This window comes from Anas acuta, chromosome 4 (assembly GCF_963932015.1).
Source record: "Anas acuta chromosome 4, bAnaAcu1.1, whole genome shotgun sequence".
In the NCBI taxonomy this organism is placed as follows: Eukaryota; Metazoa; Chordata; class Aves; order Anseriformes; family Anatidae; genus Anas; species Anas acuta.
In genome coordinates this window covers 52,603,727-52,629,060 of record NC_088982.1, presented here as the reverse complement: position 1 = coordinate 52,629,060, position 25,334 = coordinate 52,603,727, and the positions used below count along the sequence as shown (strand labels likewise).

General features: G+C 36.2%; 1 protein-coding gene across 1 annotated transcript in view; it reads left to right on the top strand.

Moving 5' to 3' along the window:
* Positions 1 to 25,018, top strand: part of GPM6A (glycoprotein M6A) — a 109,416-nt gene extending 84,398 nt beyond the window's left edge. The window contains exons 4-7 of the mRNA XM_068681248.1: positions 9,538 to 9,691; positions 11,192 to 11,268; positions 12,484 to 12,549; positions 22,755 to 25,018. Coding sequence (XP_068537349.1) covers positions 9,538 to 9,691; positions 11,192 to 11,268; positions 12,484 to 12,549; positions 22,755 to 22,907 — 450 coding nt within the window. The 3' untranslated portion in view covers positions 22,908 to 25,018. The remainder of the gene's footprint in view (positions 1 to 9,537; positions 9,692 to 11,191; positions 11,269 to 12,483; positions 12,550 to 22,754) is intronic.
* The last annotated feature ends 316 nt before the right edge of the window (positions 25,019 to 25,334 follow it).

The following is a 25,334-nucleotide window of genomic DNA, read 5'->3' as shown; positions in this document are numbered from 1 at the left end:
ATAAAATAATAGAGTTTATTATCATGCCCTTCCAGAATTGTCAGAATTTATGTTATGAAAATGTAATATTTTGAAATGTGAAAGCATTTCTTTTTATCTCATCAAAAATGTTGGGTTAAAGTTTCATCCTGGCAGTTGTATTTCTACTTTTTATTTATTTATATATGTTTTTTTTTTGTATCTTAGCTTTCAAAAGATGTACGTTAAGTCTCTACATAAAGATGTTTAATCTTGTGAGTTGCACTCACTAGTGCTATCTTCTGTATATTAGCGTTTAGGAACCTTGTATTTAAATGTGTGAAAGGGATTTTTCTGCCATTGAAAATTATATTGGCTACCTAAATGTCTGTGTGCTTTTTTGTCCAGGTTTTTCGAATGTTTAAACTAAAATTTGAAATTTCTGAAATATTTACAGATTTTGCTTTGCAAGGAAAACCATGACAGATTCACAAATGTTTTGAAAAAACACCTCTGAGGGATGTGAATGTGTCATTTCATCTTGTCCTAACCAGACAAGTTATTCTAGAGGCAGTGAAACTGCACCATATTGACATTTGATTCTTTGTGTAACAGAAGGAACGCATTTCAGTGCAGGCTCAGCTGGTTTTCCCACCCAGAATAGTTGCATCATTTCTGAATGCTAGAAATGAAGCTCATTTCTCAAAATCAGATACCATATCTGGGTATTCTCATGGCAAAATACTGACTTGTCAGACAGATGCATCTTCCTTCTGATTGAATACTACTGTATCTGATGCAGAATGCTTCTTCATACAGAATGCTCCTTCATTTATAGCAATAGAAAAGCTCTCTCTAATAAAGCAGATATATTTATGGGTCTGAACTCCCTTAATCCAGTCTTCATTATGGAAAGCGTTTAACAACAACAACAACAAAAACTCCTATTCACATAGATGCTAATGAATGCTTTAAATAGCTCAGCCACTGACAAGAAATGGTTAAGGTGAGCTTCATATGTTGACCTGACCTTTCAAATTGCATAGTTCAAAACCAAAATCACAAATTATTGTCACAAATGATCCAGAAACTAGCAGAAAAGTCATTTTCAGAGGGAATATGTTATGACACAGATGTATCCCCCCTCACTTGGAATGCCTCTGAGGTTGCGAAGATAAGGGCCTATGCTTCTTCAGTAGTTATAGAATCATAGAATGACTTGGGTTGGAAGGGACCTTAAAAACCACCCTGCCATGAGCAGAGACGCCTTCCACTAGACCAAGTTGCTCAAAGCCCCATCCAACCTGACCTTGAAGGCCAGGGAACCTTCCAGAATGGGCATCTCCAACTTCTCTGTACAACCTATACCAGTGCCTCACAACCTTAGAGTAATTTTTTTTTTCCTAATGTCTTGTCTAAATCTATCCTGTTTTAGTTTAAAGCTAAGTGACCCCCCCCTTTTTTTTTGCAAGTGACTATATTTATTTATTTATTTATTTATTTATTTATTTTCAGCAAAGATAATGGCCTTTAATTCTTATCAGTTAGTTCTTTTAAATTAAGCACTTCAGTCTACTGTCTGAATTTTGGTAGGATATATCCCACTTTACCCCTCTAATTTAAGTTTAGGTAAATAATGCTTGCTATCTAAACACTTCTAGAATTAGTAAAAATAAAATGTATTGTTGGTTTTATGTTTTCTGGAAGCCTTGTTAGTTCTGGATACTAGAACAGTGTTATAATTTCTTTAGAAGACTGGCTTCCTTGTAATCTTCTGTTCTTATTCTTGAAATAGGAAGGAAAAGCCCTAGCAATAATTCAGGACAAGGCTGAGTGGTTATTAAGTGTCCCTCTCATTTTTATGCCATTACTTTTCCAACTTCTTTGTTAATACAGATATGATTTCTTAAAAATAAGTGAATGTAAGTTTTTTCTTTTTATTTCTCTGTCTGATATACTTTGTAGAAATCTTCTGCAATGAGCTCCAAAAATTGTTATATGTTTATAAATGGCTTCAGTCTGTCTTATTTCTGTATTTTTTTATGTTTTTTTTTTTTTTTTAATGATTATTTTTTCTTTATTTTATATTTCCAGTTTTTCACAGTCAGGGATATCACACTTAAAATCATAATTTTGTTTGATCATTCCTTTTGTCACATAACTAACTGTGTATTTTATACAGAGATCTTTTATTGCCTGCAGGCTTCATTGCTTCCTTCAATAGAGTGTCTGAGGCAACATAACATACCTTGCTAGCAGCTTGTCCGATTCTCTTGTGCTTGTTGCTTGCTGACAGAATTTGTATTGTTGGTGATAAACTGGACAAAATTGTTTTAGCATTAAACTGTGCTCTAAGTACATCTTTCACTTTGAAGACAGCATTTTTCCTTGGCATGTAAGCCCAGTCAATAAGCAATTTTTGTTAATGGAACTGTTTCCTGAAAAAGTGCTGTCATATGTTTCCAAAGTCTGCTTGACTGTGGTACCTGTCTGCACAGGTACCTGTCTGGTACCTTTCTGCACAGGCGCTGTCTTTCTATTATGAGACATCAAAAACTAGTCAAGCTGTTAGTTTTATTTCCACCAGGTTTAGATTATCTTTCTCAGTTTTAACTTGAATACTTCATTAGATGATCATCACTGAACCTTGTTCTCACCTGGCTGCCTTTGTCTTTTTCACTCCATGTAGACATCTTACTCTTTTTATAGTTCTTTAAACATGTGAATGTCAGTGGCATTATCATAAATTCACACTTCAGTGGTCAAAGGTGCATTCTTTATACACTCTCTGTGCTTTCTGGCCTGTTTGTTTCTCAGTTCTCCCACAGAAAACTGCTATCACCAAAATCTGCCAAAACCATATTCAGCTTTTTGTTCTTCATATGAACTGCATCTTGCTATTGGTGTCTCATAAATTTATAGGTGTGTTTTCTTGGTAATAACTGAGAAATGTTTTCTGGGCCTGCATGCCCAGAAAAGGAAGAAGGGGGTAACCTGTAGTATTTTGTGGACTAAATTTATTCCCTCACTGCTTGTATCCTTTTAGTCATGTGCAATGATTAGCAGTCAGGTTAAGCTGGTTAGGCCAAGTCAGCAACACCAAGTATTTTTAACAATATACTTCTTTCATCTGAAGAGCTTTAACAATTTCTAAACATCGACTAATAAGTTCCATCATACTGTGGTTATGAATAAAATCTTAGTAGCATGAGCATCAATAAAAAGATCCTGCAGTCTTAGGAAGGTAATACTTCTCAAAAGTGTGAATGGTCACACTTTTAGAATCTTCTGGCTGATTAAAAGCTCAGTCACTGACTTTCACTGCTTGGGAAGCCAGCAAACAAAAAAAGGGAAGGTCCATAGCCCTTGATTCTCTGATAGGCTTCTCCAGTCTCAAGCTGATCACTGAAAAGAAGAAAAAGAAGAGGAAAACTTTGAGAATGTGAAAATGTAAGCATACACATTTTGAGAAAAAGTCATTACAAATGTCAAACAAATTATGAGAAAGAAGTGTTTTGAAACCATCACTGTGTTAGAAAAAAAATCCTATCTGGAAGATTGCAAAACTAGACATGAAATTCTGCTGTTGTTAAACAGCAGATAAGGTCCAATGCTCTATGTAGGACTTCAGAAATCTATCAGACTACAAAAAATGATATGCTTAATGTCATTTTAGCTAATGCTAAAATTTTTAAGTAGCATGCTACAAAATGCTACAAAACTATCAACATAATAAAGAAATTTCAGAAATAATAAAATCAAATATATTGTTTACAAGAAAGTAGCACAGGGATAAATCATAAAATCTTCAGGGAAAACCTAGTCATCCATCATTGCAGATCGATCTTTTTAAAACTGAATGCATTCTCATGGTTTTGTAGTTATGCTTATTTACAAAGCAAAATTTCAATAACATGAAAGAAATTGTTAGAAAATCTTCTTTTTATATTTGTGATGCATCTGTGGAATTTTTCTCCCCCACTTCTACCAGTAAATAAATTCAGAGTACATCAGAAATTTAAACATTTTTATAGGTACTAACTCATTTCAAAGCATCAGACCTCATGTCTGGAATATTTTAACCTTTAAGGGAAGGAATTTAAAGGAATTATAGAAAAAAAAAATTAATGCAGCCAAAAAGAGGAAAGTAATGGTGATAATTGACTTTAATTTTATCATGATCAGTTTTTCATCCATTTGAAATATTTATGAAACATAAGTGTTTAAAAAACAGTCCCATTAAATGCATGCTTCAAAAGTTTAAATTTCAAGGATTTGATTATTTTCAGGTAACAGATTTTAACAATCTAGAGAATGTCACATTGGCAACTCTTTACTATGTAAATGAACTGCAATTAAGCAAATCCGAGAAGTTATTTTGGCTGTTACAGTCTGCCCCACTATTAAAAGAAATTTGGACTAATATTGCAATATTACTGGCTTTTTTTTTTCTTTTTCTTTTTCCCTTCTTGAAACAATTGACTTGAATGCCAGCCAAGAAGAATCAACTACACAAGAGTAATAACATAGCATGAAATGTAACCATGTTTCAACAAGAATCTTGGAGCTTTGCCTAGGAATATAACATGTCAGAGATAGAGAGGATGAACATGTTTTGTAGAGGCAATAATAAAAGACCAACAAGTGAGTGTTAGGAGTAGTGAGTGTGATATTCTAGAACAAGCAGAAAAGACTTTGCAAGTGTGTATGTTCTGTGATTTATAGCACATTTAGCAGTACTATCAAAACATCCGTCTCTTTATTCCAGTAGCATTATATGTAAAATGAGATAAGTGGAAATATTCGTGTTTCATCTTTTACTGCTATTCAGGAATGAGGCATGAGGCATGAATATAGGAAATGCTAGTTAGCACAGAATGAAGAATACTAGGGGAGTCCATTTGGTTGTCAGATCCTTAACAGTCCTTAAACATATTTAGATTTCTTAAGAAGAAAGCATTTGAATGCCAAGGGAGGATGGCTAGGATGACAAGCAATGATCTGTAACATCTTAAACATTGATATATCAGTGAGTTTAAAGATATCTGTATAATTAGGTTTTTATTAGCATTGAAATCAAACCTATAGATGATTGAATGCAAGTGTGACATTAGAGAGACAGAGCAATTTAGAAAGAAATTGAAAAGATCTTCCTGATAACGCTTATGGTTTGCCATCTGCAAACTGCAAAAGAGAATTTCTAAGCCTTTGAAGAGTTTTGGAAGGAACATCTTAGATCATCAAGCTGAAAATAAACAAGAACATTTTATAGGTGTATCACAGTAGATAATAAATCTAAATGAGATATAAACACAGCAAGGCATCCATCTTTTCACAACTCTTTGGGTTTAGAGCTCATGTCAGGGAGTTCATATAAAATTAGAGTATGACTAAATTAAGAGCAAGTATAAACGTTAGTACTGAGTGGTTTGCAACAGATAAAATTACATAGTAACAGGTTTTTAGAGTTGAGCAATTTTTCAGGCACTTCTGAATTTGTTGCTATGTTTCTGTATATATAGATCGATTCATTTATTTTGTAGTGAGCAGCAATGTCTTCATACAGTAAAATGTCTAGAGTAACAACTGAAGTTTACTTTGTTTGCATTTCAATCCATCTCTTTGTAGTAACAGAATTTTTAAACATTTTGTAATCTCTGTCTCCATAGTGACTGAAGCAATCATAAAATGTTTCTTTAGGGAGTATTAAAATATTTTTAACAAAACTAAAATAAGAACAGTATTAGAAAGTGAATCAATATGCTTTTCATGGGACCGGTATCCATAGATTTTAAAAAGAAAGGAGTACCTGAAATCAGGTTATTAAAACTGACAGGGTTTTGTTAATGTTTTTGGTGGAAACAGGATCACACCCAGCTGTGACTGCCATGAAAGTTGTGCTGTATACATATCATTTCAGAATGTACTATGAAATCTCCACTTATCTGTGGAGGTTTTATAATAAAATATTTCCAAAAGGGTTGATGACTTGCTTGCTTTGATGACAGCTGTTATTAGCAATGGAAAGCTTGTAAAACCTGGTGGGAGGGTTTTACCAGCCATGAAGGTGATACAAGAATAACTGCTTCAAAGGGTAAAGATTTGTTTCATTAGCATGATTATCTACTTCAGTTATTCTTGTTTGTAAAATGAATTTCTCTTTTGTTTCCACTTTATTTTGTGTGTTTGGCTTCTTACACTGAAAACTGAGCTGACCAGAGAAAGTCATTTTCACTACAAATGAAATACACAGAGTAGAAAAGAACAAACTGTGGTACCTCTTAAAGATAACGTACTACTATTTCATGAGTCTTTGGCTTGTCACATGTTAGAATGCTGCTTCAAAGGAGAATGATCCCTATGAATCTCAGAGTCTGAGTTCTGAATTTAATTCCTAGAATGAAAAGGCTCCTGAAGTATTTCTCATATGCCTTCTGGAGCAAAGAGAGTAGATTAAAAAGGAAATTATTAAAAAATATATATGTTTTTGTCCTTCACCTGTGATTTTTAAACAAAAATATTCACAATTTCATTCAACTATAACAAGAATTTACAAGCTAACTTCTGTTGCTAGAATATAATAACTTGTGCAAGGTAAACCTTTTGTATTTTACTGCTCCTACAGCAGAAAGTGTTCTAGAACAGAAAATGTGTTATTGCCCGGATCACTGATAGCATTGCTTCACTAATTACTGTTTCACTGATAGCAGTAGTAGCAGCTTCCAGGGAAAGCTATTAACTTCCAATAGATTTAATATGGAGTTTTGCACTTTAGATATGTGAAAAGAAGGAAATTTCTCTATTTTATTATGACATCGATTTGAGTGCATAATTGGCCACCATCTCATTAGTAAAAAATGGCTAAAGGAGGGAAAAATGAAGTAAATGAAGTTCTTCTTTTTTTTTTTTTTTTTAATTAAACCAACATTTGATCCCCTTTTTCTGAGCCACTAAACCAAAGATTCATATTTTTAAAGGAAAATAAACATGCATTTCTACGTAGGCAGTTCCTGTGACTCCCAGCAGTGATCATCTGACAGATTTCTGTTGTTCTTATTCTATGCCCCAGGGAAGTGTTTTTTTTTTTTTTTTTTGTTTGTTTGTTTTGTTTTGTTTTGTTTTTTCTTTTAAGGCTAATGAGCCCTGTTTTTTCCTCTTTGTTATACTAGTGCTTTGCATTATGTCAGTACAGATTTTTCTTCCTGTTCTAGACTATGGAGAGATAGAGAGAACTACCAATATTAAACTGGAATTGTTACTTTCATATTAAGCTTCATCTTTTTATTCCTTTTGGTGGTAATCATAGACTGGGAAGATTCCTGAACTTGTGTGGATCCTAGTCTTATAAACAGTAATAATGATTCAGTAATAAAACTAATATAAAGGATTTATTTCTGCTTGTTAAATCATCATACAAGTTCTACACTAAGTACTGTACTAAATTTCTTAAATGCTATTCCAAAATTTTAGAAAAAGGCTCAAAAATAAGGCCTAAGATTTACCTGCTTTTGACAAATGCATAGCATATGAACTAAGGAAGCTGTCTTTACCTTTAAAATACTGCTAGAAAACAGTAAACTGAGAACATAAAATAGTAAACTGAGAATTTATAGTTTGTTCTGAGAACACATGGAGAACATTCTTTCTTATTTGTTGCTTCTACTTTAGAAAAGCTATATGCAACTCTTTAGCTTGATAATAAATTAAGATCAGACATAACATTTCAGTTGAGAATTCATAGCCCTTAAGTGAATCTATATTTCCAAGTGAATCTATATTTCCAAGTAATTTTCCAAGTAATTACTTGTAAATGAGTGTCTGGATTGAACCAGATGTTGGCTCATCAGCTGTAACATGGAGAGAAGAAAAAATGCTTCTCTTCTTTATTCACCTTCATCATTTACTTTCTTGCATCCTTCTGATAGTTACTTTTAGTGCTGTAAATTCACTAGCTTTTCAAACTACTGCTGAAAGTCTCATCTACCTAGGGACAATCAAGAAAATTAATCTGAATCGAATTTGGAAATGTATTAATTAAACTACATTAAAACCCTAGGTAAATACACTTCCTCAGAATGAAAATGGCTTTTAGTTAGTATTCTTTGGAAGTGAGTTAAGATAAATCAAATTAAGGTCTCTTTAATAATGCTTGACAATGCCCATCCCATATCATCAAAGTAATAAAACTTCCTCACCTAAAATTCAAACCTTTTGTTGCTTTGGATTGTTTTGCCTGAACAGGTCCAGATGGACAAACTATGCTTCTAATGATTTTCACTACTGTTTACAGCACTTTGCATCTGAAATTATTTGGTTTCAGTAACTAAAATCTGCATTTATATTAGGCTTTTCCCTTTCTCACCTGATGCGAGAGATCTTGCTTTAGACAGAAATACAAAGTGGTTTCTATTTTCCCTTTATTTACTGTTTAAGGTTTAATTTTAAGCAGATTGTGGACTGGCTTATTCTGCTTTCAAAAATAGACCTTATTTCCTATTCTCGGAGTCAATGTTTTTCTGTGGCAAGCAGTTACAAAAAAGTCAGTGTGCTGATTTTTTTGTTTCAGCAGTCTGTTTAGATTCATCAGCATTTCTGAAGCCATCAAATCTTGGTGCTATTTGGATTCAACATTTAGAAGTTGACTTACCTTCCACGTTTAACCATGTAGCATCTTCGTATGCTTTCCACAGTATAAAATGAGAAGGTAATTTGTTACTGATGAATGTGTCTGGTAGTTGTCTCAGGTTAGCAGCAGAGTAGTAATGTAGCATGCTTACACATTTACAGAGGCAGGGTGTGCCAGCAACTACCAGCCCAGAAGGCAAAGAGAGTTCAATGCTTCCTACAGGCAGATTGCTATACATGCAGATTGCTATACTCTGGAGGCTTATAGCTAAAAAAAGAAAATGTGTAGCCTTTGGAGAATATGTGTTAAAAAGCATATAATTTAATGTATTCCTTACTAACAGCAGTAAGCACCCTAGTTTGTTCAATGTGATTAATTCTCTTGTATTTCTTTCTTTCCCACATATGTCTAAATATAGTAACAAAGTGACAAATAGATGGTCTCACTGATTCAATGCTAGTGAGATTCTGTGATATCCATGGATGACTCATTTTTGTTAAGACTCAGATTTTAATAGTGAAAACAAGCACAGTGTATAGTATTTCATTATTTCATTATTTTGTATCATGAAAGATTGCAGTAAAACCAATCACAGTAGTCTCTTATCTTAAAGAAGTAATGATGGGAGAGATGTAAAGTTATGCTTCACAAAGCTGTCAGTACTTTAGGTGTGGTGCTTTGCATCGATCATAGATCCAAGAATGACAGGATGTGGAATAAGCTTGCATTTCTGGAAGTATCACTGCTTTGTTCTTCAGAAACATCATGTTAGTGCTCTGTCATTCACTTTGATCACATCATGATTTGATTATCAGACCCAAACCATAATGTAAACAAAGAAAAAGATGAAAACAATCAGAAATGCCTTTTTTTCTTTGTGATTTATTTTTTTTTAATTGTGTCAGTTAAATTTTGACTTACCACTAGTTTTGTTTTTCCCTCTTTTTCTGCAGTTCATTATGCTGACATACATCTTTATGTTGGCCTGGCTTGGCGTTACGGCTTTCACTTCTCTGCCTGTTTACATGTACTTCAATCTGTGGACCATTTGCCGAAATGCCACTTTAGTGGATGGAGCTAATCTCTGCTTGGATCTTCGCCAGTATGGTACGTGCAAGATTTCACAATAGAAAATGTCATGTTGTTTTATTTCCAAGTATCTGAAATGATCCGCTTCAATTTTTCCAAAATGCCTGTTTCTACCATTTTACCCACAAATCAAGGCACTATATCAGCCACTGCACTTCCAGGCCTGATGAAGATGAAGAACAATACATATAGTAACTCTCTGTGATGCTACTGGAGGAAGAAAGTGTGGCTACAGGATGAGCTACAGAGTTTAAAAAAAATTTGCAATATAGGCATTTGTGTGTTTGTGAAGGATGGGGAATTTGGACAAAAGGGGGGTTGGAATCTTAAAAAGTCTGAGAATTCTTGGGGTGGTGATGATAACTGAGTTCTGTTCTGCCACAAGACTGACTTAAGTCTAGATATTCTAGTTTTGATTGTTTCTCAGCCCACAAAGCTTTGTTGAATCTTATTCTTGTCAGACACTTCTGTGAGTCTCGTTCCTTTTTCTCCTTCACCTAATATAAATGTGTGGTATGTTTTTAATTGCTCTCAAGATATAAAACTGCTGGATTACTTAAGAATGAAGGAGTTTGGTTCATGCTGAATATTTCACTTACCCTGACACAAAATAGTTCAAAATTATTGTTTTCTTGATGTTTTCTTGAGGAATTTTTTAGATTTATTTATACTTGCCTGCCCCCTCCCACACCTCGATATGACAGGTGACTTGAAAAAGCAATTGTCCGCACAGATCTCATCAAAAGTATTTGTACTTCTCTCTGAGCTTTTGTTTTGCTATTTTTTAAAAACTAATTTTATTGAAAATTAACATATGTATACTTACATGTAAAATGTAAGTTCTGTGAATATATCTGTTTCCTATAAATTCAGCGTAAAATTTGCTCATTCCTAACAAGAAATAAAAATACCATATTCCATGATTGACCAGTTACAGCAATTTTTTTTCATGCTTTGATTTTGTACATGGACATTAGCTGAAGTAAGCAGTAAAAATTCTGTTTATTCTATCTGATACAAACTGTTATTAAACTAAAGTATGTGTTTGGGTAGTGCTGTTTTTTTTTTTATAACTTTTGAAAGCTTTGTACCAGATCAACGCATCTGAATACAATATACAGCACATTTCCCAACATGAGGGTAGAGAATATTTATGAATATACTGGCATGGTAAGTGTTTACACTGGCTGCAGATTATTTTCTGGTGTTTTGATTATTGTGCTGATTAAAATCTAGAATAAAGGAATAAAGTAATAAAGGTGCTTTTTTTTTTTTTTTTTTTTTTTACATATATATATATATTGGCCAATAAATTATTGCCTATATGTTTCCTAATAAGCTTTTACTAAATAGATGATGTGTTAATTTTATGATGACTGATTTTAGGAAAATTTTATTTTGTTGTTAAATAATTTCTGTGTAGGAGCCAGGAATTTGTATTTCTTAGCAACCTACTTCAAAGCCAAGAAAGTTATGCGCTAGGAACACTAAATGCCGTGAATATCTATTCTGCTCCAGGTATTGTCACAATTGGAGAGGAAAAGAAGGTTTGCACCACATCAGAAAGTTTTATCAAGATGTGTGACTCTAATGAGGTGAGTAAATGTGATGATGCTTTTGTCAAATCTGTATAGGAAATAACTGATATTTATGTCTTCTCACTTTTTATATTCCAGTTCTTCCTAGAACGATAAAAAATTCCCAGTGGAAAATATAGTCATCAAGTACTTCTCCTGCTCTTTTTCTATGTACTGGATTTGTTCAGTGTTGTTTCTCCAGCCGTTAGTTTTCTAAATACCTTTTTTTTTTTTTAAGAATTCCATTGTCATGTATATTTTTACTGTGATGTTTTTGAAAGCTAATGCGCTTGCTACACGATGAAGAGGTCTATATATGGAATCTCTATTTGAAGATCTTGATTACCGTTGTGACAAGAGAATAATGTTTTCAAACGGATTTGACCAAATTTTGAAGTGTGTTAGGATAATAATTCCTCATACATTTTTCTTTGTAGTTTATCCTTTAGGCAAAGGCCTCCCATTTCATTGCAGCAGGGTTTTTTGGTTTTGTTTTTATATGATCAGGATGAAGATAGGACAGACAAAATAATGCCTTTATAAAACAAAAGGAGAAATTAAAGTCTCAATCCCTCTGAAGTGAGAAGGTGCTTCACTAAATGTTTCACTGGGTCTTACTCAGAATAAATATTCCTAGCACGAAGTTACACAATAAGCCTTCTTTTATACCAAAAGCATCTCTGTAACCCTGGCTGTTCAGTCAACACTCACTATGTTGACTTCTGAGTAAACCAGATCACTGAAATGAAAAAGAGATGTAATTATTTAGTTTGAGATGGGATGGGGAAGGTGGTCAACTTTGATTACTTAAGTAAATTGGTTTCTATTAAAGCACCGTGCACAAATTTTACTGGAAAAATTGGGAGGGAATTAAATCAGTATATGAGACTAGAAAACTACAATGACTGAACTGTGGCTTTAGTGGCTGTCATTGCCACTAAAGAAACTATAGTACTGCAAAAATATTTGTTTTTTTAAAGTGGCTCTGTTTATTTTTAAATAATATACTCTTAAAATGTTCTATGACATTTTTTCCTTAATATGAGTATTGTAACAACACGGGCACGTGTACAATGTCATGTAGTAATGTCAATCTTTTGGAAAAAGTATTAGCAATCATTATTTTTGTAGTAGCAGGAAGGTAGTTATTTGGTCTACGTTATTCAAAATTTTTGTTCAGTTTTCGTTTAATGTTACCACCATAAAAGTTCCTTTCTTTGTCCCCCTCTGCAGCTAAACATGACATTCCACTTGTTCATTGTGGCACTTGCTGGAGCTGGAGCAGCAGTCATTGCTATGGTAAGCTTCCCAAAACCACTTATTTCCTTTGTCATCTGAATCACATACATTCTGATTATTGCTTAGTATCAGTTACTCAATTTACCTGCTATTAGTATAATATATTTCTGTAATTCAATACTACCTCTTATATTTTATTATTTTTTTTTAATTTATATGGTTGGATTCCCTTTGAAGTAGAATACCATGACTACCTCTTTCAATACAAAACACTGTCAAGTACCTGCTAAGAATTTTTACCTCTCTGTTGCTGTATTCAAACAAGTGTCTGAAACCCTGTGTCTCTCTCATGACTATAATAATATCCTTTTATGATCTATACTTTCTGGGTATTCATAGGATTACCATGCTGTTATTTTAAGAGCAGGGTCTTTTTATCTGTAATGTACATGCATGTGAATGTGTCATCTTTTCTTTCAGGACTAATTTCTGCCATTTTATAACAAAGATTGCCTTGGATTTGACAACACTCTTGCCAATGAGAATATTACAGTGAGAAAAAAAGTCTGTGAGCTAGTGCCCTGATCTTCTGTCTTTGTCTGCTTTGTAAGCCCAAATGTCAAGATAATTTTAGAGTCGGTACTGTATGGTCTAGGTTGCTACGGTACATGTTGGTACATGGAAGGAAAAAGTACTATTACTCTGCACTGATGCGTTTCATAAGAGAACCTTTAGTGGTGGTGATTGCTGTTACTATTGCTATTGGTATTTTTTCATTGAACCCTAAAGCCATAAATTTTTTGTTCTCCCTAGAATTACATGTATAAAAAGAGACAGCCAGACAATATTCAATGAAGCTAGTATTCCTGTTGCATTACTGATTTTTTTTGGCTTTCCCTGCCGTATTTTCAACATTACATGGCACCCTGAAAACAAAGCAGAGAGAGCTGAAGGAAGAATACATATTTTAAAAATGTTGTTGTTGTTGTTTGTTTCAAATCATAAATAATATGTACAATAGTGTAATGAGCCACTTGGTGAGGCTATTGGCTCTTGGACAGACACGTTCTGCAGTGGAGCGGGGGATCGGATAGGCAGGGCTAACTTTTCCGGCACCGAGCCCACTCAAGGGAGCCGCCAGGACATGGCAGCCCTCGTGAGAGGGGTGAACGAGGCAAGAAGGAGGCGTAGGTGGAGCCAGCAGCACCCTCTCCCCGGCTGTTCATAAGCTGCCTGTAGGGAGCATGAGCGACCAGCAGCGTGGCGACCAGGATGGGCAAACAGGGCATGGCATGGCAGAAGGGTGAGGCGCAGCAGTTTGCGCAGGCAGGGTGAGCAGGAAGGGCAGAGCGCTCCCCCCAGCCCACATGAACACCTCCTCTAATGGCGGTCTACTGCTAACTCAGCTGCAATGGTGTACACCAGGCACAGTGCTCTCCAGGAAGTCTGTACACACCCAGACCGACTGCCCGCTCAAAACTGCGGAAGTTCAGGTCTCCGGGTGCAGGGAGTGCCTGAGCCTGTTACTACCACCTGCAGGGGGCAAAGAGACTGTGTGCATTAGGTGTGAGCAGGTGGATGACCTGGTCCGCATGGTGGCAGAGCTAAAGGAGGAGGTGGAGAGGTTGAGGGATATCAGGGAGTGTGAGCGGGAGATAGACTGGTGGAGCAACTCCCTGCACGGCGTGAAGGACAGGCCCCAGGGTGAGACACCCCAAATGGGGGTGGACCCCCTGCCCTGTTGCTGTCGGGCAGAGGCAGGGGACCTAGGAGTTGAGGAGGAATGGAGACAGGTCCCTGCTCGACATCGCAGGCGATGCCCTCCCCCACCAGCCCCACCTTCCCAGGTGCCCTTACACAACAGGTTTGAGACCCTGGAGCTTGAGAGACCGGTAGCTGAGGAAGAGGTAGAAAGTCTTCCCAGGAGGAAGCCTTCGGCGAGGAAGTCGACTCCATGCCTCAGGACTGCCTCCACTAGGACAGAAAGAAGGGTGATTGTTGTGGGCGACTCCCTTCTCAGGGGAACAGAGGGCCCTATTTGTCGGCCTGACCCTACCTGGAGGGAAGTCTGCTGCCTCCCTGGGGCCAGGGTCAGGGACATTGCCAGAAAGCTTCCCAACCTGGTTCGCCCCTCTGACTATTATCCTCTTTTAATAGTCCAGGCTGGCAGTGAGGACATTGAAGAGAGAAGCCTGAAGACCATCAAACGGGACTTTAGGGGACTGGGACGGTTAGTGGATGGAGTGGGAGTGTACTTTGTCCATCAAAAACACCAAAAACACTTTGGTGTTTTTGTCCATCCCTACGGTGGCAGGGAGGGGTACAGAGAAAACACGGAAAGCCCGCCTGATAAAGACATGGCTCAGGGTCTGGTGCCAACACAAAATTTTGTTTTTTTTTGACCACGGGGCACTTTACTTGGCACCCGGCCTGATGGCTATAGATGGGTCCCTATCTCTAAGGGGAAAACTGATCCTGGGCCAGGAGCTGGTGGGGCTCATTGAGAGGACTTTAAATAGGTGAGAAGGGGGATGGGGCTGAAACAAAGCTTGTTAGAGCTGTGCCAGGGGTAACAATGGCAAGGCTGGGAGAGAAGGCAATGGCCCAACTGAAGTGCATCTACACTAATGCACGCAGCATGGGTAACAAACAGGAAGAGCTGGAAGCCATCGTGCGGCAGGCAGGCTACGACTTGGTTGCCCTCACGGAAACATGGTGGGACCACTCTCATGACTGGAGTGCTGCAATGTCTGGCTATAGGCTCTTCAGAAGAGACAGGCAGCATGGAAGGGGTGGTGGTGCGGCTGTCTATATCAGAGAGAGTTTTGATGTGGAACTTGAGGCTGGAAATGATAAGGTTGAGTCCCTATGGGTTAGGATCAGCGGGAAGGCCAACAAGGCAAGCATCCTGGTGGGGGTCTTTTATAGACTGCCAAACCAGGATGAGGAGACTGATGAGGAGTTCTACAGGCAGCTGACAAAAGTTGTGAAATCATCAGCGGTTTTTCTTGTGGGGGACTTCAACTATCCTGGAAGCATAACACAGCCCAGAGAAAGCAGTCTAGGAGGTTTCTGGAGAGTGTGGAAGATAGCTTCCTGACACAGCTGGCACCTCCCTACCAGGGGAGGTGCCCCACTAGACCTTCTCTTCACAAACAGAGAAGGACTGGTGGGAGATGTGGTGGTTGGAAACTGTCTTGGGCAGAGTGACCACGAAATGGTGGAGTTCTCCATTCTTGGAGAAGCCATGAAGGGGACCAGTAAAACCGCTGTATTGGACTTCTGGAGGGCCGACTGAACTATTCAGGACACTGGTTGGTAGAGTCCCTTGGGAGGCGGTCTGTCCCCATGTGCCCAAAGACGATCTGTCAGGGAAGAAGACCAGCCTGGCTGAACAGAGAGTTGTGGCTTGAGCTTAGCAGGAAAAAAGAGGGTTTACAACCTTTGGAAAAGAGGACGGGCCACTTGGGAGGTCTATAAGGGACTGAGGGAGCTGGGTTTGTTCAGCCTGGACAAAAGGAAGCTCAGGGGCAACCTTATCGCTCTTTATAAGTACATTAGAGGCTGTAGAGAGGTGGGGGTTGGTCTATTCTCCCATGTGCCTGGTGACATTTATGCCAGGGGTGTTTTAGGTTGGATATTAGGAAGAACTTCTTTACTGAGAGGGTTGTGAGGCATTGGAATGGGCTGCCCAGGGAAGTGGTGGAGTCACCATTCCTGGAGGTCTTTAAAAGACGTTTAGATGTTGACTTTAGCAATTTGGTTTAGTGGAGGACTTGTTAGTGTTATGTCAGAGGTTGGACTCGATGATCTTGAGGTCTCTTCCAACCTAGATAATTCTGTGATTCTGTAATAGTGTTTTATACTAATAATTTCATCAAGTTTCCTAAATCTGTTTTTTTTTTTTTCTGCTTCCAGCTGAAGAAAATGAAGACTAAATAGTAATGATTGTAATATATATATTAGTATTATGAAAATATGTCCAAGAAAATATTATTTCTCTGGTGCTGCATTATTGTTTTGAACTATATTCACTAGTAATTATTAAATGCTAATTTGTTCAGATAGCAATTATGTATTTCAAATAAGATTTTTGAATCAGTACAGCTACCAAAAGATTTTCAGTGAAAACGAACTGAATATACCTTCCTTCAATAGAAACAAGTTTAGTATGTACATTGAGCCATGTAAGTTCAAATACATGATACTTTCAATAAAGCTTTAAAAAAGCTCACAGTACCATATCAAAAATACCCTAGATGTGCTACACCAAGCACTGATCCACTAGGAATTCATTTTGATGGCTCCCATCTATTATCATATTTTTAAGGGTTACCCCTATCCAAATATGCTTTTTATTGGATTCTGTGACTGCACGGAGCAAGCATGATAACACTCTGATGATTTCAACAGAAATATAAGTTAAGAAGAAGAAATATAAGTTAAGGACATAAGTGCTAGTAAAGTTCAAATGCTAGTAAAGTTCAAATGCTGATAAAAGCTTGTTTAGCAAGATTTATGTCTTTTTACCCTTCGTTATGTTTGAAGCTGTGTTTTAAGTATTTTTATTTGTTCATGAATTTGTTACTTTGTTTTTGATGCTCAAAGTAAAGACTAGCACATTCTACTTTTCAATGGTCATAATTTTAAAACAAGACCACTTCTATAGATTGGGCAGTGTGCTTCACCCTCAATGGTAGCCCAAAGACTGGGGACAAAACAAGAGGGAAAGCTCAGAATCTAGTTGGATAAACAGGTATTAACAGGTTCCCTTTCTTTAAGGGAAGTTTAATTTCTCAAGAGAGAAGTAATTTAGGGCAGTGTCCTGGTTTCAGCTGGGACAGAATTAATTTCCTTCCTAGTAGCTTATATGATATTGTGTTTTGGATTTTTTATTAAAATAGTGGTGATGACACACTAGTGGTTTTAGTTATTGCACAGCAGTGCTTGCACAGAGCCAAGGCCTTTCCAGCTCATCATGCTGCCCTGCCAGCACCAGGAACTGGAAGGAGATGCAGCCAGGGCAGCTGGCCCCAGCTGCCCAAAGTGATGTCCCACACCATGTGGTGGCATGCTCAGCAATAACAGCTGGAGATGTTAGCAGGGGGGCTGCTCTTGCTCAGTGGACTGGCTGAGCATTGGTCAGCAGGTGGTGAGAAATTGCACTGTGCATCATTTTATTTCTTTTTAAAAAATATTTTATTATTATTATTACTTGGGTTTTTTTTGTTTGTTTGTTTGTTTTTTTTTTTTTTGTTTGTTTGTTTTTTTTTTTTTTGCTTTCATTTCTTTTTCTTTAAGCTATTCTTACCTCAACCCATGGTTATTATCCTCCCTTTCCCCACAGTTCTCTTCCCCCTCTATCTGGAGGGGACTGAGCAAATGGCTGCCCACCAGTCTAAACCACAACAAGCAGCTGAATGTATTTTGTGTCCTAAATGCCTCATATAGCAAGGAGAAAGATCCTGTGCTCAAATCAGCAGAAGGTGTCAACAGTTGGCTAGGGTAAGGAACAAAGTGTGCAGAGGCCATTTAAGTCACTGGAGAAACAAAATCCTTCCCTGTATGTGCTATTGCAGAAATAAACACGAATATATTAAGTTGATGAAGTTAGTTTGGTGTCTTTGTATATATTCACAAAAGTAGCAAGTCTCCATGTCTGTGAATTTTAATGAGATTTCTTAACAGAAAATTGAAATTAAAATACCTGTCCTTTACAAAAGGAAAGCATGTGAATTTATTGCAACTTGAAAATATTTCTTACAGACATTTTCTTTAAACAAGAACAGCCCATCTGACTGAAGTAGTAAGCATTTTGTATCTGTTATCAACCAGCAGTAATACTGCACCATCTATGAAACTGCTGAATAACTGAAATGGTAAAATCACCATGTTATGTCTTTTAAATGACATTTGGTCATTACATTGATATACTTCACTCTATCATCAGTTCTGGAGATATGGACATCATAAAATTTACCAAAGAAATCAGTTTGCTCATACACATTAAGACCATCTATCAGCAAGATACTTTTCATTAGTCTGTATTTTTAAAATACAACATATTAGAAAAAGTTTATTGCAAAAACAACCAAAAAATTGTTAGAATTTGCAGACATTTAGTTATAAGTAACAATTTTTGCATAGCTATTACTTTAAACCTTTTTGGTCTCAGGTTTGTATAGGAATGTTGATTTATTTATTTATTTTTTGGACAGTTAATTGGAGACCTGTTTAGTCTCCAAGAGACAATGCTATTTTAGGTTCAAAAAGAGAACTGGTCTATAAATTAGTTGAAGTATAGAAAAATTCATACTTTCAAGATTATATGGCAGGGGAAACTTGATTTTGCAGAGAAGGAAAATATCAAATATTTTATTTTGAAAAATTATCATTCTTAGACTTCAGCAGGACATGAAAAAAAATCCTTAAAAGTGTTCTTTATGTTGTAGGTGCTATATGTGAGTCTTGAGCACAGAAAAGTTAGTCAGGATTTTGAACTATACTAAATTTGGGTTATGTATGATTATGAACATTACTATTTTTACTTGTGTCTGAACAGAAATAACAGGATACACAAATGATCATTGAAGTAATGCATATTAGTTTTATTGTTCTCAATGTTGTGCCAGATAGAAACCAGACGGTTTAAAGTTGTTTAAACGTAAACATTGCCATCTCAAAGGGTTGATTGGCTATTAAGTATCCCACCTGTGATATACTACACCACTACACCAAAACTGAATTATAACATATACATTTTTCCTTCTCAAGGAAGGGAAAGTTTGTATCTGAGCAGTATTCTTCTGCCTAAAATTCCACATAAACTGAGTTTAGTTATGTCCTCTAGAGGTTCTCTGAAGAGGTGATCAATTATCCTGAAAAAAAGAAGCAGGGAAATGTATAAGCGGGCTAGTTCCTCCCCTCCAGGTGTAACTGTGTTCTTTTGAAAGATATTAACTGCAGGTAAGAGGAAAAGAAGTTCTTCAGACTTTTGCCCTGCTGAGGAAAGGAAGAAACAAAGCAAAACAAGAACCCGAGCCAACCCAACACAACCCTAAAAAAAAAAAAAAAAAAAAAGGAAAAAAAAAAAAGGAAAAACACAAACAAACCCTTCCTAGACTGGGTGCAAATTCTACAGATTTGAAAAGCTGAAGCATACCTTATCTTCAGGAAGAAGTCTAAGCAGGAACATTTCATAGAGTATGGAAGGACCCTGTGTTGTCTTTTGTATGTCTGTAATTGAACATCCCGAGGCAGACTGTGGAAGCTGCCCTGCTTCAATTTGAATAAGCCTTGACAGGGCCCCGCTAGCTTCAGGCTAGTCAGGTCAGGGAAGTGTGAAATGCAATTAGACAGCCACTTAGAGATGACCTCCTTTGTGTGATAATGTTATCTAGGAACTTGGTGTTTAACAGTGTGACCAGCAGGGCTAGGGAGGTGATCGTCCCCCTGTACTCGGCTCTGGTGAGGCCGCACCTCGAGTACTGTGTTCAGTTTTGGGCCCCTCTCTACAAGAAGGACATCGAGGTGCTTGAGCGGGTCCAGAGAAGGGTGACGAAGCTGGTGAGGGGCCTGGAGAACAAGTCCTATGAGGAGTGGCTGAGGGAGCTGGGCTTGTTCAGCCTGGAGAAGAGGAGGCTCAGGGGCGACCTTATTGCTCTTTACAGATACCTCAAAGGAGGCTGTAGTGAGGTGGGGGTTGGCCTGTTCTCCCACGTGCCTGGTGACAGGACGAGGGGGAATGGGCTTAAGTTGCACCAGGGGAGCTTTAGGTTAGATGTTAGGAAGAACTTCTTTACTGAAAGGGTTGTTAGACACTGGAACAGGCTGCCCAGGGAGGTGGTGGAGTCACCATCCCTGGAGGTCTTTAAAAGACGTTTAGATGTAGAGCTTAGGGATATGGTTTAGTGGGGACTGTTAGCGTTAGGTCAGAGGTTGGACTCGATGATCTTGAGGTCTCTTCCAACCTAGAAATTCTGTGATTCTGTGAAATAAAAAAAAAAGAAAAAAAAAAGTGGTGGGGTTCTTTAATATATAGGTAATCATAAATATGTATTTGAGATTATCATCATTATATAGGCTAAGATAGTTGTTTCCAACAACTCCAACAAAATGGGAGTTTTGATCAATGGGCAATGCACTTTCAATGTACTTGTGTTTTTTTTTATTATTATTATTTTTTTTTTAAGAAAAATGCCAAGTGAAAATACAAGACATTTGTTTTAAATTTGACTCATACTGGGATATTACCAAATATTTTGAGTCTACAAGAATTTTTCCCCACATGGGGCCTACATGCCATTTTCATCATAATCTTCAGCTGCAAAGTTTTGTGGTTTATATACTTTAAAAAGTCAGGACGATGTAAGTGCACTGCTCAGATACCCTCCACTTCTAGGATTCTTATCTGTGTACTTAGATGTTATTTTTGAGAGGTTCATATTTTATTTTCAGTTGAAATCTTGCCCTCAAAAAAATAGCATCTGTTTTCATCCGTTGCAAATTGTAATTCTCTGAGAATACAAAATGATTAGGATTACCAGCCTGTTCCTTTGAGTTTTGGAATTTTGTCAAGAGTTTTACTGGGGAGGAGGGAGGGGAAGTAGCAGTGGGTAAGGTAAGGATTTCATTCATCTTAATGGGGATTTGACAACAGTGTCTCTTGTTTGATTTAGAACCCAGATACTAGTCATGGTGATAACTTTTGCAATAGTTCAATACTTTAGCTTGATACAAAGCATTTCTTTTTCCTGTGCACTAAATGATGACCAGAAACACAGCATACACTGCCATCTCCAGCACTTGCACTATCGTCACGTTTTGCTGCTTGTATTGTTCCATAGATATTAAGAAGCTTTGAAAGATACACAGAAATACTGATGTGTACCTTTTTTTTTTTTTTTTTTTTTTTTTTTTTTCCTAGAGGACAGATTCTCTGAACAGTTGTTTCTATTTTATGACACTGCAACTCAGATCATTTTCCTCGGATAGGTGTCAAATGAAGAACAGGAGAGCAGCTTGCTCTCACAGATAGCTGGAGTAGATTTAAACTGTAGATTTAAACTGTAGACAGCCACAGCTATGAAGACTAAGAAAACTACAAAAGGGACTGAATGCAGATAGCTTCTGAAGGAGAAACTTCAAAAAAAGTATTTTTGGCAGCAGTTCCTTGGAGACCACAGCTTCAGCCTTTTTAGTGACTTCGTGTTAGAATTTTTCACTCATTTGTTTATTAATTGCCACTGTTCAGAAGACTGGACATCATCAGGTCATTAAGCTCTAACATCCATACTGTGTGATTTTTAAAACAACTAAGCTCCATCTCAAAAGGAATTGGCTATTTTACATCCTCTATTTGTAATGGAAAACAAGAGCACAATGTAGTTTTTCTACTGCTAAAATACCTTTCACTAACTCTCAGATTAAATTTACTCAAAGCTGAGTGAAAACATTTATTGATGTGACATAATTGCCAATATCCTTTAACTGGTGCTTAATCCTGAAAAGTATTCATAGACATCCTGTCCTCCCTGTTTGCTAGTATAAATAAACCAAGATTTTTGTGAATATATCATTGTAGCTCATCTAGTGATTTGTGATGGCTGCAAGCAAGTCAGATCCAATCTCCAATACCCACCAGAAGAAGGGGAAGTTTTCCCTTTCTTTTCAGATCTTTTTGTATTTAGTTTTTGGATGGAACACTTGGAAAACTCCCCATAAAAATAAATAAATACATAAATAAATAAAGGTTGATGAAATAACTAGAGCTATAGGTGGAAGAAAGAAATTGTGGCTAAATGGAAAGGCAACGCTAACTTTAAGAAAAATGCAGATATCTCCATAATTGTATTGGTTATGTAGTCATAAGGCTGCAGAATATCTATGGCAAGTTTCAGTCTTAAGCAACTGCTTTAACAAATAGTAATTCAGTAGGTAAAACTCTGAAAGAAATTACCAGAATGCATTTTTCCACATAGATTTACAGACTTACTAAGTTGGTGAAATTTGTTGAATTACAATTCTTTTAAATTTTTACACTCATTGCTACCAACTGCTAGTCACACTAACACTAACTCAGCTATGAGCTAAGTAATTTGAGGATTAACAACCCTCAGGTTTGAACTTTGTGTCATATTGCTGTACTACTAGGTCTTGACTTAGCAATGCCTCCCTTCTGATAAAATCCCAAACTCGATCCTCTAGTTTTTGAAGCATGAACATGTATTCTGTTGGTGCCTAACTCCATGTTACCTTTCTTACAGGTCCATTATCTCATGGTCTTGTCTGCCAACTGGGCCTATGTGAAAGATGCTTGCAGAATGCAAAAATATGAGGATATTAAGTCAAAGGAAGAGCAAGAGCTTCATGATATTCATTCTACTCGCTCTAAAGAGAGGCTCAATGCTTACACATAAAAGAAACATTCTCTTACTTTCTAACATGTGAATGCTTTGTTGTTTAACTAAAGGTCATCCAACCATTTTAAAAACAATTGAAAGTGCTTCTCACAAAAGATAGTCTGGGTGATATATCACCCATATACAATTCTTGGTTGTCTAGCACTTGGTTTCTTAATTAGTTCTTACTTTGTGTGACCATACTCTACCACAGAGCTCCTAAATAGCCTTTCCTGAATCCTTTTAAGCTAATTAGTTCTGCTAGATGAAGGATACTAAACTACTGTCAAATACAAATATGTGTTTGATTTTTTTAATCACTTTGTATGTGTTATGCATAACACCTTTTGCATTGTTTCTTATATGTTTTTGAAAAAAAAAAAAAGATAGCTTTTTATACTTTTTAGTTTTGAGTTCAATAACTACTTTAACTACAGGTATACTTCAAAGGGACCATTGTACATGATGTACAATATATAAAGAAAACACTAATGACTTTCCTTTATATTTGGAAATCTTGCCAGGTGGACCCTGATCAACGTGAATGAAGGTCCTAAGAAAGTTTTAAACAATCAAAGGTGCAATTTCTAAATTTGTAATAGTGGGTAAAAAATTGAAAAAAAAAAGGAAAAAGACAAAAAAAGAAAAAAAAAAAAAGAAAAAAGTGCTTCTTATCTTTGTTAACATTGTATTATTATTGATGTTTTTAAAGAATATTCTCTTGTTCCAAGTTCCATGGGTGATAATTCCTGTTTGTATTGTGAGCATGCAGACCGTGGTGCTAACAATGCATGGCCACTTGCCTTTTGAAGGAATTCAATACCACGGTTACCTGTTAAAGAGTTATGGTATATAGACAATTGTTAATTAAGTGATATAGTTATCCATAGTTTTTTACAGAATGATCTCTCTTTAATTAATTCAATGATGGTTATGCTAAATTGGAGCTGTTCATGTGATGATGTGAGAAATTACTGCTTAGCTACATTTATGAAAGTAATATATCAAAAATACAGTGACCATAGGAGTCAGAAGTCTTTTTACCTGCTTTAAAAATTTAAATGGATTGCACCTGTCTGAGCTGTACAAGATATATTAAAGAATACTTCCATAAATGTTATAGCTTGGCTTCTAGCTTTCCTACACATATTTGTTTACCTGTATTATGTTAAAGTAAGGTGAAAGACCACTACAGAGCTTATTATTTGAAAGTGTAGTAATATATTTGAACATTTATTTTGATAGGAAAATGGTATCAGAAAGATAGGTCATCTTAATTTGAAAGAATTACCTGTATCAAAAATGAAACAAAACCCCCTATTTAAACAAAATCTGTATTATTGGACCAAATTTGGTGGATTTTTTTTTATTATTTTTTTATTATTATTTTTTGGCCTATTTCTAATGCTACAAGAATGCTGTAAAGTGTCTTTTAAAGTGATGTAGCCTGACAAGACATTTTTGTCAGTGTTAAAAATCTTAGGTAGTTTTGTGCACTTATTGGACCATTGTGAATTCTCTCTCAGTGTAAGTGCATTTCTAATAAAATTTCTTGAGTAAAACTCTTCTTTGTACTATTACTAGTCATGCATCATCAGTAATTTTTAACAATTCTTGTAGTAAGTGGAGGGTAATACTATAGTTATTTGTGGCATGATAATGCAATAAGTAGTATTAGTTGATTGAATTTTTTTCTTCTTTTTTTTTTTTTTAATATATATTTTATTTTCTTTCTTTCTTTCTTTCTTTTTTCTTTTTTTTTTTTTTTTTTGTCAACTGGGGTCAACAGTTTTCTGATAATGTGCAGTACCAGTATTACAGTTCTGCAAAAAGTATTAGGAACCTCTCTTTTGGATTCTATATTGTAGTGTTTCAGTTTTGTGTCTTAAAACGTTTGTGCTGATTTTTAAAACTATGTCTTTTAAACTCATGTAATGATGTTAATGCTTTTGGCTCTTCTCTGGTATTAGAGTTTGTATTTTCACAAAGAATGCTTTGTAGCAGGCATTACAATTAATCTGTTTTGTACATAAATGTGCCAACAGCTTGATGGTGGCGTTTTTGAAATGTAGAACAAAGTGCTTGCAAAAATGTAATAAACACACTTGTGTACTTTGTGTACTTATTAATTGTTCGTGTTGTGTAATTTTTTTCTTTGCCTATACTTACCGAATCACTGTAACCAAAAGTGGAAGAAGCCAGTTCCTTCTGTTGCCCTTGCTACAGTGGAACAGTGTTCTCAGTTGTATATATTTTTTGTACAGTCCACTTTCAGATGTTGCAGGATATAGATCCTCTGGCAGAAATTATGAGAGCAAAAAATAAAATTAGAAAAAAAAAAAATAGAAAAAATGATCTGGAGATGTCGCATGTGTTATAGAACATGTCTCTGTCAAATTTATGATTAAAAAAAAATAATTTCAATGGAAGAAAATCCAAAACCAA